The sequence below is a fragment of the Mobula hypostoma genome, chromosome 1 (genome assembly GCF_963921235.1).
Source record: "Mobula hypostoma chromosome 1, sMobHyp1.1, whole genome shotgun sequence".
NCBI classification, from domain to species: domain Eukaryota; kingdom Metazoa; phylum Chordata; class Chondrichthyes; order Myliobatiformes; family Myliobatidae; genus Mobula; species Mobula hypostoma.
The window spans coordinates 49,880,856-49,896,061 of record NC_086097.1 but is presented as its reverse complement, the minus strand read 5'-3'; the positions used below and the strand labels follow the sequence as shown (position 1 = coordinate 49,896,061).

The 15,206-nt window shown below is 37.2% G+C and overlaps 1 protein-coding gene across 5 annotated transcripts in view; it reads right to left on the bottom strand.

Moving 5' to 3' along the window:
• cep170ba (centrosomal protein 170Ba) overlaps positions 1 to 15,206 on the bottom strand; it is a 64,905-nt gene that overhangs the window by 32,991 nt on the left and 16,708 nt on the right. For all 5 annotated transcript variants that reach the window (XM_063048318.1, XM_063048291.1, XM_063048309.1 and 2 more), the window contains exon 8: positions 6,292 to 6,405. In XM_063048318.1, the coding sequence (XP_062904388.1) occupies positions 6,292 to 6,405 (114 nt within the window). The remainder of the gene's footprint in view (positions 1 to 6,291; positions 6,406 to 15,206) is intronic.

The following is a 15,206-nucleotide window of genomic DNA, read 5'->3' as shown; positions in this document are numbered from 1 at the left end:
TATCCTGCTTGTTATTTCTTCAAAGATTTTTCAGGCAAAAATATTTCACAAGTGCAAACAAAAGCTGACACCACAACACAAAAAAATTATTTTGGGGTTGATGAGGTAGGTTTGAAGGACTAATTAGAGGTATAAAAGGAGGACAGAGAGGTTTAAGGAGGGAATAGAGGGAAACTGGATCCTCTGTTGCAATGTAAGATATAGGAGCAGAAGTTGGCAATAACAATCCTACCAACACATTCTGACATGGTTTGTGGAAATTATCCTGTATCATCATCGAATAAGTAAGAATAAAATCAATTAAAGATTTTCCACCAATTTGGACAATGGAGACTATTTTCTCTTTAAAAGGTTAGCTTTATTAGTCACATGTTCTTACATATTGAGAAATGTGTTCTTTGTGTCAGCAACCAACATAGTTCAATGGTGCGTTGAGGGCAGCCCACAATTGTGTCTATGCTTCTGGCACTAACACAGCATGCCTGCAATTTACTAACCCTAACCTGTATGCTTTGGAATGTTGGAGGAAACTGAAGCACCTGGAAGAAACCCTTGGAGTCATAGGGAGAACTTACAAATGCCTTGCAGTCAACAATGGGAATTGATCTGTGATTGCTGTCTCTTTCGAGTGTTATGCTAACCACTACACTATAATGTCGCCTAAGAAGAAAAAATAAAGATGGATAAAGAAGGATAATGAACTATTGACATCCACATATAATCATGAACTGGCATTTGAGTGCAAGAGGGATTCCAATTTTGTGGGACATATAGGCACTAATCTGAAAGCCAGCAACACTTTTAAGAGAGTCTAAAAATTGGGATTTCATTCAGAATTCAATACCAAGTATTTTGAAATGGAAGAGTACTTACAAGGCCAGCTAATAAAAGAGGAGGAAAGATAGCAGAAGAGATGGTAATTAATCAAAATGGGTTCAAGAGAAAGAGAGATAGGACGTGGGTAGAATGTGCATGGGAAAGGAAGCTGATGAAATGCACTGTTTCAGGAGAAGAATATGGAGTGTCTGCAGTAAGAGGAAAAGATAAAGCTGTAGAAGTTGGTAAATAATTAGTTTGTATCTTAGAAACAAAAATAATTCATGAGCTTCTTCTTGCACTTTTTTGAGACACAACTGAGAAGTCAAGACAGTGCTTAATGAGATTCCCACCACACATCGAATGTTATTCAAAAATACTTTACCTTTTAGTGTTACATTAACTATGATGCAAATTCAACATCACAGGCTGCATATTATTTCACTAAGACATTGTCTAATCATGTTAATGAGAAATATGACAATGCAACAGAATTCTAGAAGACAGACCTTAAGACCATAAGACATAGCAACAAATTAGGCCATTTGGCCCATTGAGTCTGCTCCATCATTCTATCATGGCTGAGTTATTATCCCTTTCAATCCCATTGTCCTGCCTTCTAATGTAATCATCCACATCCTGAATAATCAAGAACCAATCAACCTCTGCTTTACATATACTCAATAACTTGGCCTCCACAGCCGCCTATAGCGATAAATTCCACAGATTCATCACTCTCTAGCTAAAGAAAATTCCCCTCATCTTTGTTATAAATGGACGTTCCTCTACTCTGAGGCTGTGCTCTCTGGTCCTAGTCTTCCCCTGCAACTATAAGAAACATCCTCTCCGCATCCACTAGGTTTTTCAATGTTTGATAGGTTTCTATGAGATCACCTATTATTCTTCTAAACTCCAGCAAGTACAGGCCCAGAGTCATCAAACTCTCCTCATTTGTTAAACCTTTCTTGACTGGTATTATTCTCGTGAACCACCTCTGGTCTCTCCAATGCCAGCACATCTTTTCTAAGAATAAGGGCACAAAACTGCACACGATACGCCAAGTACGATCTGACAATGCCTTCTAAAGCCTCAGCATTACATCCTTGCTTTTACATTCTAGTCTTTTCAACATGAATGTTAACATTGCATTTGCCTTCCTTACCACCGACTCAAGCTGCAACCTTTAGGGAATCCTGCAAGAGACTTGCAAGTCCCTTTACACATGATTTTTCAAAATTTTCTCCCCATTTAAAAAAAATAGTCTACACCTTTATTCCTTCAACCAAAGTTCATGACCATACACTTCCTTACACTATATTCTTCCAATTGGTCTGAGTCATTTTCAGGCTCCCTGCTTCCTCAAAACTACCTGTTCCTCCACCTATCTTTATACTGTCCGCAAACTTGACCACAAAGCCTTCAATTCTGTCATCCAAGTCATTGAATATAACGTGAAAAAAGCTGACCCAATTCCAACCCCTGTGGAACACCACTAGTCACCGGCAGCCAATCAGAAAGGCCCTCTTTATTTCCACTCTTTGTCTCCTGCCAGTCAACAAAATTTCTATTATGCTACTATCTTTCCTGTAATATCATGGGCTTATATCTGTTAAGCAGCCTCATGTGTGGCACTTTGTCAAAGGCCTTCTGAAAATTCAAGTTAACAACATCCACTGACACTCGTTAGTGTCTCCTGCCTGTTATTTCCTTAAAGAATTCCAATATATTTGTGAGGCAAGATTTCCTGTTAAGGAAACCATGCTGACTTTGGCCTATGCTATCATGCACTTTCAAGTACCCCAAAACCTCATCCTTAATAATGAACTCTCACATCTTCCCAACTAACTGGCCTATAATTTTCTGCATTTTGTCTCCCTCCCTTCTTAAAGAGTGGAGTGAGATTTGTAATTTTCCAGTCCTCTGGAACTATTCCAGAATCTAATGATTCTTGAAAGTAAAAGAAGAAACTAACATTAAATATGTCTGGAGGACAAAGGCCAGTTAATTTGTAACTACCAGATTCAGTTACCAAGTTATATCCTGATAAAGTCAGGAATCAGCCTTTGTGTGGAGTTTATTCTATTCTTGACAGTGTTCTTGCTTCAACAGCTTCAGTAACAAAACCAACAGCCACATCATTTCATGACCTCAGTGTGATGTGAGATCACACTATTGCATTAAATAACTGTTGTTTTCATTTTAATTTTCCAAGGGAAAAAAATCTACAACTGATGACTGGGAAAATCACTGATAAGTTGAACAGAATTTAGCACTTAATTAATTGAGCATTTTGCTACTACTAATTCATCTACAAAAGTCACTGACCATCAGTTACATACAATATTTACACATCATGCTGATGACTGCAGAATATGTCCAAGGAAATAACCAACATTTTTATGTAAGCTATTAAACATCATTTGGACATTTGTGGTTGCCTACATTTGGTCATTGGACATCCATGGTTTGGATGCATTTAAGAATAGATTTAATAAGTACAAAAGGATATGCTGAAAAGTCTAGATGAAATGGTATGGCAGAAGACTTGTGTGTCTCTTTACTAGAATACACTGTGATTAACATTAACATTTCTGGCAAGTATTTTAAAATATCTAACCATAAATACCATCAAAAGTATAAAATATTTGTAGAATAAGCCTAATTAAAACAATTGTTTTGGATATAGTGAATTTCATTCAAGAAATTTCCTTACTACATGTTCCAAAAATAATTATGTGCTCACAGAAGTAAAAATCCAAGTTTGAAATACAAGGAACTATATTATAATGAAAGAAAAACAGGTTTCTCTGCTGTCCTCATTCTATCAAAGGCATTTTTTAGTTCTTCATTCCATTCCGCTTTTGATTTTCCCTCTCACTTAGTTTACTCATCTCCAATGAAGATCATCACCTGAAATGCTAATTCTGTTTCTCTCTCAATCTCTAGTGAGGTATTTCTAACATTTTCGGGTTTATTTCAGAATTGTCAGGGATGGTCTAAATAAGATGTGATATATTCAAAAAGAATTGTATATTGGTCAATGTAATTATGATACATATTATTAGCACAAATAACTGAAGATCTTGGCAAGATTTCCCTTTATTCTACCTTTGAGCCATACAAAAGCAGACAAGAAGGTCGGGTAGACAAGTAATAGATGCTTTGTACAAGTTGCAACAAAGATTGTTAGGTGCCCATCAAAAGCGTTCTAACTGGCTGCAATTAGATTCATTGAATTACATTAAGTAATTGCATTAAGTTTCCTGGATAGTTTTCAGAAAGTAGCCAGGAAATCAGGAAGGATTCATAGTACTACCTCGGTTTAGTAATGGTGCTCCTCTCTGAGTCAGAGGCCATGGATTAAATCACAATCTAGGAAAGTGAATTCAAAATTAGGTTGACATTTAAGTGCAATGCTAATTATAACCTGATGCTTTGGTGTGATGCTAATTGCAGTGCTATTTTTTTTAAGATAATTCAGCACAGGCTAGGCATGAAACTCAACAGAAGCACCTTCTCTTCTGCATATGGCTGTTGCCTTCTTAAAATGGAATCTGGCCAAATTAGTTACATTCTCCAAACCCCAAGACTAAATCTTCAATTTTGAAATTAAAATAATTTACGCAAATTTGTAAACAAAACCTGAAGTAAAATCCTTTGTACTCAGAACCAGGCAAGAGTGCTTCAATATAACTAACACATTGAAGCATGGGGTATATGTTTAGCATTTACAGTATTTGTACAACTAAAGATGACCATAAATCTATTTACTGTATACTTGTTTACCTGTTACAACTCAAAAGGACATAACAAGGATATTCTTCGGAGAGAGGATTTCTCAAACTGTTGGCTCTACAACACTTAGGTTAAATTATAACTTTAAGTAGATTTATTTTATTTAGTATTAACAATATTCATTATATTTTCTAAACAGGCAGAGAAAAGAAAGAGGCACCCTTTAGAGATTAAATAATAATAAAGGAAAAATAAAACTGGACATCTTACTTGTTCCTTCTGGATGGCACATGTAGCACATAATTTCTACCAGACTTGGGATGCAAAACTGATGTTTAAAATTGCAGTCTGTAGATAGTATCAGAGTCTCTCTAAACTGTAATAATCTACAAATCCAATACTGGTACTACTTTTGCCTTTGGAGTTTTGGACTAGTTGCTGCTGGCAAGTAGTAAAATCAGAATCAGAATCAGGTTTATTATCACCGGCATGTGACGTGAAATTTATTAACTTGGCAGCAGCAGTTCTCTGCAATACATAATCTGACAGAGAGAAAAATAATAATAATAATAATAAAAAAATAAAAATAAACCCCCTTTCTTTCTCCCTAGGCTTCCCGTCCCATGATCTTCTCCCTTCTCCAGCCTTGTATACCTTTTGCCAATCGACTTTCCAGCTCTTAGCTCCCTCCCTTCCCCTCCCGTCTTCTCCTATCACTTTGGATCTCCCCCTCCCACTTTCAAATCTCTTACTATCTCTTCTTTCAGTTAGTCCTGACGAAGGGTCTCGGCCCGAAACGTCGACTGTACCTCTTCCTATAGATGCTGCCTGACCTGCTGCGTTCACCAGCATTTCTTGGGGAAAGGAATTTATTTTGTTGATTATGCATGGTTAAATGCCATTTACCTGCCTTGCAATTTATTTCACTAGGTTAAAAAATCAATGAAGAAACATATGAAAATAAGCATACTTTTATAGCACTTTTGATTTCTCTAGAAGAAACTCCTGAAATGAATATCTCTAACTGATTGCATCTGAAACAGTGCCTCTTTCACCTCAGACAGTTGAAGAAGTTTGGCATGAGTCCCCGAATCCTAAGGACTTTCTACAGGGGCACAATTGAGAGCATCCTGACTGGCTGCATCACTGCCTGGTATGGGAGCTGCACTTCCCTCATCGCAGGACTCTGCAGAGAGTAGTGCGGACAGCCCAATGTATCTGCGGATGTGAACTTCCCACTATTCAGGACATTTACAGTGACAGGTGCGTAAAAAAGGGCCCAAAGGATTATTGGGGACCTGAGTCACCCCAACCACAAACTGTTCCAGCTGCCACCATCCAGGAAACAGTACCACAATATTAAAGCCAGAACCAACAGGCTCCGAGACAGCTTCTTCCACCAGGCCATCAGATCGTGTCATATGCTGACACAATTATATTTCTAAGTTATCTTGACTGTTCTGTTGTATATCTTACTATTTATTCTAAATTACTATTTTGCACATTCAGACAGAGACATAACGTAAAGAATTTTACTCCTCATGTATGTGAAGGATGTAAGAAATAAAGTCAATTCAGTTCCAATCAGACTGCTGAGTGAATCTGGCTATAACATCATAAGGGTTTGCGGACTTATTCCTATTCACATGGTAAACTGTGCTGCTTCTAAAATCCAACTAAGATTACATTGACAAATAAATATGGCAAATCAGTTGGTTAATTTTATAAACTGACAAATACCTTTCATGGAATCAGTTTTCTTCAGTTCACCTCTTTCTCCTTTGTTATCCACATCATCATCTCCCCACCACGATGGTTGGCCATACAGAGGAGTGGGTCTAATTGTGCCACCATCTAAGGAAAGAATGAATAAAATATAAGCAAAATGTACCAATCATCAGAGAAGGCAATCGAGTTACATTTTCGGTCAGCAACCACTGGAATTGAAAAAGTGATAAACAATTGTGTTTCAGTTTAGTTGGGGGATGAGAAACAAAGGGAATATCTGTGACTGAGTGGAAACCAAGAGAGAAGTCACCTGCTCTATCTTAATTTCCATCCGAATAAAAACATTCATTTTGTCCTCTCTGCATCTTAAAATATTCTCACTTTTTCTGTTCTGATGAAGTTTATTGACCCGAAACATTAATTCCATACCTCTTGCCACAAATGAAATAATGGAAGCATTTTCAGAGTTCCACAGGTCAGATTTCCACCACTGCAATTTTTTTGCATTTCAACAAAGGACAAATTCATAAAATTGTCTCAAGGGAATTAGTACTGAAATAAAGAAAATTATTTAATGCAAAATTTAGAAGAATTTTGGTGCTCACTCCCCAAAAAAACTGAAACTAGTGTTATCAAATTCGATAACTTTTCCTTCCCTTCATATCCTCAATAATAGTCATGTTTTGTTCAAAATTTATCAAAACATTAAGGGAGACAGACAAAAAATAGATAAATGGAGTTTTGATGTACACAGCTCTGACAAATTAACTAGTACAACTGAAGGGTTAATAGCCTACTTACCTTTACAGATTTGTGCTATGCTTTAACCTCACTGCTTCTGTTATCTTGATTCGAGTTTATGTCTATTCCTCTTGGTTACAAATTCTTGTTCAATTATCAATTATTTCATGTGTAAAATTGCTTTCTTCTCAGCAACCATATCAAAGTTCTATTTTCTAACTCTCATTGATAATCCAGCCATACATGGAGTTGAAAGCATATTCATCTTCTACACCATCATTACTTTTCACTTTCTTCCTAATTCATTGCTATGTTAGTTACTTAATCAGGCCATTCCAAAATATGTAATTCAAAATCCCTTTAAGCACATGATTCAGGTGTGGCCAACTTTTCATCCCTTTGATGCCAAGAATGAGATAATAGTTTCTACAAAGTTATTTTCTTTTTGCAATAAAGTTTTTGTCTGCTGCTTGTTTCTTCACTTCTTTTTACCATTTTTACATTACCTTAAGAGTACAAAAAAATCTTGCATGATTTGCTTTTATAAGTATTATATCTTATTAACATGTAAGAGTTGATTCAATGATGTAGAGGTATCACATATCATTAAGTTTAATGACTCATATATCGATACTATATACAAATTAGCTAGTTTCTTACAGATATTCCCATTGTTTTGTTCCTACGTCTATTTGTAAATGGAAATGAGTCCATACACAACTAAACTTTTGATTTTCTTCTATCTCTCAGAGAGTGAAATATTCTCAAACCTTTTTCCTTCCCGCTGTCCAAAGTGATCTCGTAATATTGAGTTGGACAAAACCAGCAATGATGCAAAACATGTTGTGACATGCACCACGCTGATGCAATTTACACGAAACATCTTCCATTAAACACCAACTGTTAAGTGTTAGTTTAAAAATTCAACCCCATGCTTTAGAACGATTACCTTTCAAATGCAAGTCAACAATACTGCATGTCTAATTTGTTTTAAAAAAGTAATGCAAATTAAGGTATATTTTACAAAAAATGCTCCTAGAATATTTTAATACAAATAATATTTTTGTACAAGATCTTTTTAAGTTATCCCAAATGCAATATATTTGCCAAGTAATCATTCAAAAAACAAAAATACTCCTGACCAAAGAATAAATGTAATATGAAAAAGTCAGAAATCAAAGATTTATGCAGCAAAAATATAACATGAAATGTATTCTACGCTCAAAATGAAGATTTGGAATTTGTATTTCAGCCAGTCATCTACTAGATACACTGAGGTAACTCAGTGTATCGAGTGAATGGTGGCTGAATTCCCACAAGAAAATGAATCTCAGGGTAGCATATGGTGACATACATGTACTTTGAAATTAAATTTACTTTCAACTCATCATTTTTTTGTCAAATTCTCATCCAAATCCATAATCTCTGCTAACTAAAATGGAGTAAGTATATGCAAACTCCACTACCTCATATTCCACTATAGGTCAGACACAACACTGACTTAGAAATGTGTCCTCAAACTCCCTGAAAGAACTCTTAAGCATAACTTCACTGCACACATTAGAATAGTTAAAGACAGAATTTGCTACTTTCTCAAATTAATTTAGGATGGAAAGGAAACACTGTCCTTCTGAATCATGGTCACAACTTGTCCATGAATAACTAAAAATGCCATTGGCCAAGAGATAAGAAACGAAGAGCAGTAATTAAGAATTCATTCTCCAACTAGACCAAGGATTCCGAATTTCTTTATGTTTATGCCATGGACCAATGCCATTAAGTAGGGGGTCCGTAGACCCCAGGTTGGAAACCATCGAACTGGACAGATGTGTGCAGTAGGATCCACTGCAGGTCAAATTAGGACCAAAGCTTTTCTTGTTATATGTTAATCTGAAACCTAAATTGAAACAAAATTGACAATATGCTTAATAGTTAGCAGGATTGTTGAAGACTTTAGACAGACTTTAGAAGCAATAGACAGATTGGTAAAATTGGTTGATATGTGGAACTATATTTAGTACTGGCATAGGCTAACAGACATAGGCTATACATTTCAGATCTCCCCCTCCCACTTCCAAATCTCTTACTATCTCTTCTTTCAGTTAATCCTGACGAAGGGTCTCGGCCCGAAACATCGACTGTACCTCTTCCTATAGATGCTGCCTGGCCTGCTGCGTTCACCAGCATTTTATGTGTGTGTTGCTAGGCTATAAGGCAGTCATTCTAAAATTGTATAAAACACCCATGTTCACAGTGGAGAGAACACACATAGCAGCTTCATGAGGATGCTATCAGCACTGGAGAATTTTAAATATGAGGAAATAATGGATTGACTGTAAAGATTTCCCTTGGACAAAAGTAACTGAATGTTAATTTAGTTGAATCATACAAGAGACCTATGTACAGTGTATAGGTACGACCTGTTTTCCTTGGAAGTCAACAGATTTAAATCAAACACCACAAGGAGCAGAGAGGAACTGAAAAATATCTTCATAAGTAAACTATGAAGCAGTTTACACAGTTACAGAGCATAAACAGAATATAATAACAAACTGAATGGGACTTCTTTGACCTCTGGAGATAATATGGGCCAAATGGCTACCTCTGCAAATTTCTATTGTTATATATAAATATTTTTTAGAGTTAACACAGGCATAGATGTCCTTTTCTTGTGACCCAAGATTGATCCATGATTTAAAATGCCAATCTCATGTTTTCTATGCAAAAATCATTCAACCCCATCAGCACAATAAATAGACCAACCTCAGAACACACTCCAGGCCAAAATCACAGAATTGAAAGCCTAACTGCATTCAGCCATCTACAAAGGGTAGGCCTGTCATTCACGTCTCCAGAAATAGGCCAACTTATTCCCATCTCTGTCATAGCAAGGAATTACTCAGGAAAAAGAGATCAAAGCATGTTCTTAATGCCTACTTAAAAAACTAATACTCCTACTGTCTGAGCCTTACATATGAAGCACAGTGACCAAAATATACTAACAAATAATTACTGAAGTCAGTTTTAACTGTGTAGTTTTAAACTCATTCACAAATTAAACAAGGCAGACCAGTTTAGTGAGTTTCTTCAATCAGTTTTAAGTTGCAAAAGACACCTGTTGAAGCTTTAGTAGAAAATCTATCACAATTTTCTCACTCTCACATAATGCAGCACATCACCTCAGGTGAGAGGCTTCCCAAAGGAATGTAGCTAATCTAATGCACAAACTGGAAACTATTCAACCTACACTGCTTCCACTCAGAATCCAAGTCACTCCCACATCAGTATTATGCTTAGGCATGCACGTGCAAAAGCACTGTCTGCACATAGGCCAAGCTCAAATGCATTAGCAACTTGTTCACCAAAACATAATAGAAAATGAGACCTATAGTATACCCACAAAACAGGTCCTCTATCAGTATAATGTCCCGAGTTTCCCATCAAGCAATGGCAGAAGAATTTTAAGATATTTACTGAAACTACATAAAGTATTCAACAGAAAAAGCTTATACAGGTTGACCACCTTGAATCCGGGAATCAGTAATCTGGTTGCACCACTGATTCAGGCATAATTTTTGCCAGCCTAATTTCAAATTTCCTTTGTCGCCGCGCCAATTCATCTGCATTGTTTTGGTGGCGCTATTAGCAGAATTAGCTGTTTGCAAGATCTTTAAAAGAAGCAAGTCATTCCCTTGTGTATTCTGCATTTATTTTTGTAACCTGTGCTTATCTTGCCCCAGTCATGTCTTCATTGAATAAAGGAAGTGCTTTTCACGTAAAGCGCAAACATAATACATTAACTATACAAGATAAGGTGGAAGTTCTAGAAAAAACTCGTCAGTGGTGTTTATGTGAAACACATATGCAACTTGCATAACATTGGCTCTTCCACAGTTTCTGATATAAAGAAACAAAAAGAAAAGTTGCTCCAGTTCTTTGCTGATAGTGAATCAAAAATACCAGATGTGCATAAGGAAAACAATGAAAGATGGAAGGAGTTCACAACTAGATAAAGTTCTCATAAAGTGATTTAAACTCCATGCCAGCAAAGATGTAGAATGGTCGGGAGAGATGGTGAAGAAACAAGTGAAATAATTTCATAAAGAATGAGGAATGGATTATGAATGTGATTATTGTGAAGGTGGCTTCAGCATTTCAAACAACGGCATGGCATAACATTTTGTGCAATGTATGGTGAAAAACAGTCAGCAGAGAAGGAAACAGCTGCTGAGTTTATTGATGAGTTACTCACTCTTCCTTCAGTTAGTCCTGACGAAGGGTCTCTGCCTGAAACGTCGACTGTACCTCTTCCTAGAGATGCTGCCTGGCCTACTGCGTTCACCAGCAACATTGATGTGTGTTGCTTGAATTTCCAGCATCTGCAGAATTCCTGTTGTTTGGTTGTTATTGATGAGTTTGCTAAGTTAAGTTTCTGATGAAAATTTAAGTCCTGAGCAGTTCTACAATGCGGACAAAATCGCCTACTAACCTAACCACCTGTGATTTGTCAAAATCATTAATCCAGCACTGCACAGGTCCCAATCATTCCGGATTTTCGGTGGTCAACCTGTACCATACAGGAAAATTAATTTCTTTCCATTAAAATGGTCTGAATATAATTCAGAGTTACATCTGTATTCTCTATAATTACTAGCTGAAATATTTAAATCAGTTCTATATTTAATTCACAGTAATATAATTTATGCAACAGGCAGCTTCATTGATTGCTTGAAATATTAAATGAAAATCATATAGTACAATACAACTGAACTTGGTATTTAGTTGGTAATTTAACTTTACGAGAAAATCTACCTGGTTTAGAGGCACTAAATGCACTGTGCAATCGCACACTGTATTGTCTCCAATTTCATTTCATGGACTTCCAACGGAATAAATTTTGGAACTATCATGAATATCTACTCTACTAAATCTTAAGATTCCTTCTATGTTTTGTAACCAACAAAGTACTTGTGAAGTATAGTCACTGCTGTAATGCATGCAGGAAATACAATTTCCCATTTGCACAACATCCCAGAACAACACCATAATAATCAAATAACCTTTTCTTTTAAAATACAATGCAAATTTATGATAATGTTAAACTGCCCAGAGTAGAGCTGGCTGGATAACTTTCCCCATCAATTAAGCTTAGTGAGCAAAAAATAAGCTGCTGGAGGAATTCAGCCAGTCAGGCAGCATCTGTAGAGGAAAATGGACTGCTGACATTTCAGGTTGAGACCCTTGCATAGTATGGGAATTAAGAGTTATGGGGTGCATAGTAGAGGAATTAAGGGCCATGAGGAAAAGGCAGGTGGGTGGAGATGAGGCCTTGGCTAGCACAGATCCCTTCTCATTCTCCTAAATTCTATTAAATATGGTTCAGTTGATCCAATCACTTCCTTTAGGACAGTTCTACCATCCCAGTCTAGTGAACCTTTTCCCCAGACTCTCTATGGCAAACATAGCCTTTCTTAGAAAAGGAGACCAAAACTGTATGTGACACTTACTCCAATAATAATCTTAATAAAGTTCTGCATGATTGCAGCAACAGGTTTTACTATTACTAAAAGTATAACAGGGACAGATTGAAATCAACAGATTAAAAAACCTATTCACAAAAAAAGTTAAGTTTAAAGAAATGAGAGGCAGCACTGCATATCACGGGGCAACAAAATTTTTGCGTGTGCCACCTCGGGCATTTGTGCCATAGGTTCGTCAGAGTGACAATAAATTGCAACATATCTCTTAATCTACATTTTGTTGCTTTAGTTTATATTCTGGAATTGATTCAGCTACAGTAGAATTCCTTTATAGCCAATGAAACAGCCACAGAGATTAATATGGTAATATTACTACTATCACAATGTCAGGAAGTATTATTAAAACTGAATTGTTAGCGTATTTGTGTAAGCTAGGAACTCTGTAGCTAAAATAAAATATTCTTTGATATAAATTGACTATATTATGTATTTCAGAGGCACTTAAAGATGCAGCACTTAATCTGTGAAAATTCAACTTACAAGAACACAAATAGAAGCTAGGCCTATACCATCAATCAACAGAATCATAACTGATACTCTATCTCATACATTTTCCCAGCCAATCCCCATATCCATTGGATCAGTGTCCAAAAATCTGCTAAACAGTCTCAAGAATTCAGCATTCACAAATTATTTAAGTAGGCAAATCCAAAAGAATCATAATTCTTTGATTGAATTAACTCATTCTTAATTTACTCGTCTCTTACTCTGCATTTCCTAGTTCTAAATTGCCCAGCCAGAGGAATCTCAACATCTAACCTCTCGATCTCTCTCAAAATTTTACGAGATCAATTCCCCTTCTTCTAAATTTCCACTTTTCAAACTCAACCTCCCCCAACCCAGAAACCCATCTAGTCAATCTGCAATACAACACCTCCAAGGCAAATACACTGGTACCTTGCTTACCACCCAGGGGGTGTCCTTAAAGACAGAAGGGCAAATGGTGCAGGTACTAAGAATGGTCATTATTTATAGGGAAATGCATTGCCGATAGTGTTGTTATCCTGGGTACCTGCTACAAATCCTTGCCCTCTGTTGTTACATTCCTGTATCTATGAAACATGATCTCATTGACCCACAACTTGGTGGGAGTGACAGCAGGGCTCCATGCCAGTTCCTGACACCACAAAGAGTAGTCTGAACAGATGTCTTCTTGGTAGCATATACCTATGAGTATTTAGACTGCAATACCATGAGTGCATTAATGAATCTGCAATAAGTAGTTCACCAGTGTATACCTTTCTTGGGTCCAGAGACCAAAGTGCCCATGCTTTTCCATTAACACACATCAAAGCTGCTGGTGAATGCAGCAGGCCAAGCAGCATCTCTAGGAAGAGGTACAGTTGACGAAGATAAAGCCACACTCAGGTTGGAGGAACAACACCTTATATTCTGTCTGGGTAGCCTCTAACCTGATGGCATGAACATTGACTTCTCTAACTTCTGCTAATGCCCCACCTCCCCCTCGTACCCCATCTATTATTTATTTATATACACACATTCTTTCTCTCTCTCTCTCCTTTTTCTCCCTCTGTCCCTCTCACTATACCCCTTGCCCATCCTCTGGGTTTTCCCCCCTCCCCCTTTTCTTTCTTCCCGGACCTCCTGTCCTATGATCCTCTCGTATCACTTTTGCCAATCAACTGTCCAGCTCTTGGCTCCATCCCTCCCCCTCCCATCTTCTCCTATCATTTTGGATCTCCCCCTCCCCCTCTCAAATCTCTTACTGGCTCTTCTTTCAGTTAGTCCTGACGAAGGGTCTCGGCCCGAAACGTCGACTGTACCTCTTCCTAGAGATGCTGCCTGGCCTGCTGCGTTCACCAGCAACTTCGACGGGTGTTGCTTGAATTTCCAGCATCTGCAGAATTCCTCGTGTTTATGCTTTTCCATTAGTTGTCCCAAAGCTGTATAGCATTGCCACAAGTATGACTTATATTTGTACAGCAATGTCTTTGCATTAAAGACCATCATGCTAAATTGACTTAATATTATCTGCTTGCTTACCTCCAAGTAACTGCAGAGCAAATTCATATTTTATTTTTTCTTTTTCATGGATATGAATATACATTCTGAATTAATTCTCTTGATACAGTACTCAGCGTTGATATAATGCAACTAAGGTGGAGCACTGAAGAGTGGGAGGAGAACTCACACCAGCAGTAGCCTGCGCAATTGCCAGGGAATCAGGGAAATTCTGAACAGGCCATATTGAGGAGTTATGGAACTGAGGTCATATGGAATCCAAAATGGGAATAATATCCATATTTCCTGATTACTACATAAAGACATGCTCATAATTCATCCAGATTCAGCTACAGAAAAGCAAAACTAGTACCCCAAATGCAGTAAAGTGATGACAAGCATCTTCTGCAGTAGCGAAGTAAAGCCTTTTGGCTGCTGACCTACCCCTCTTTTTTGACACATATGGAGATGTAAAGAGCCAGCATTCTTAAAGTATTGAGAGATGTTCTTGTTCTCTGTACATTTATTCTGCACCACTGCACAGTGAATTGGTAATATAGCTGCTACATGAACATAAATTGAGCTTGTAGGCCAAGCTAAAGCTGCAGTGCAGGTTACTAGAATTACCATTACAAAACGTAAATAACAAATCTCAATTCTACCTTAACGATAACAGGCATTGCA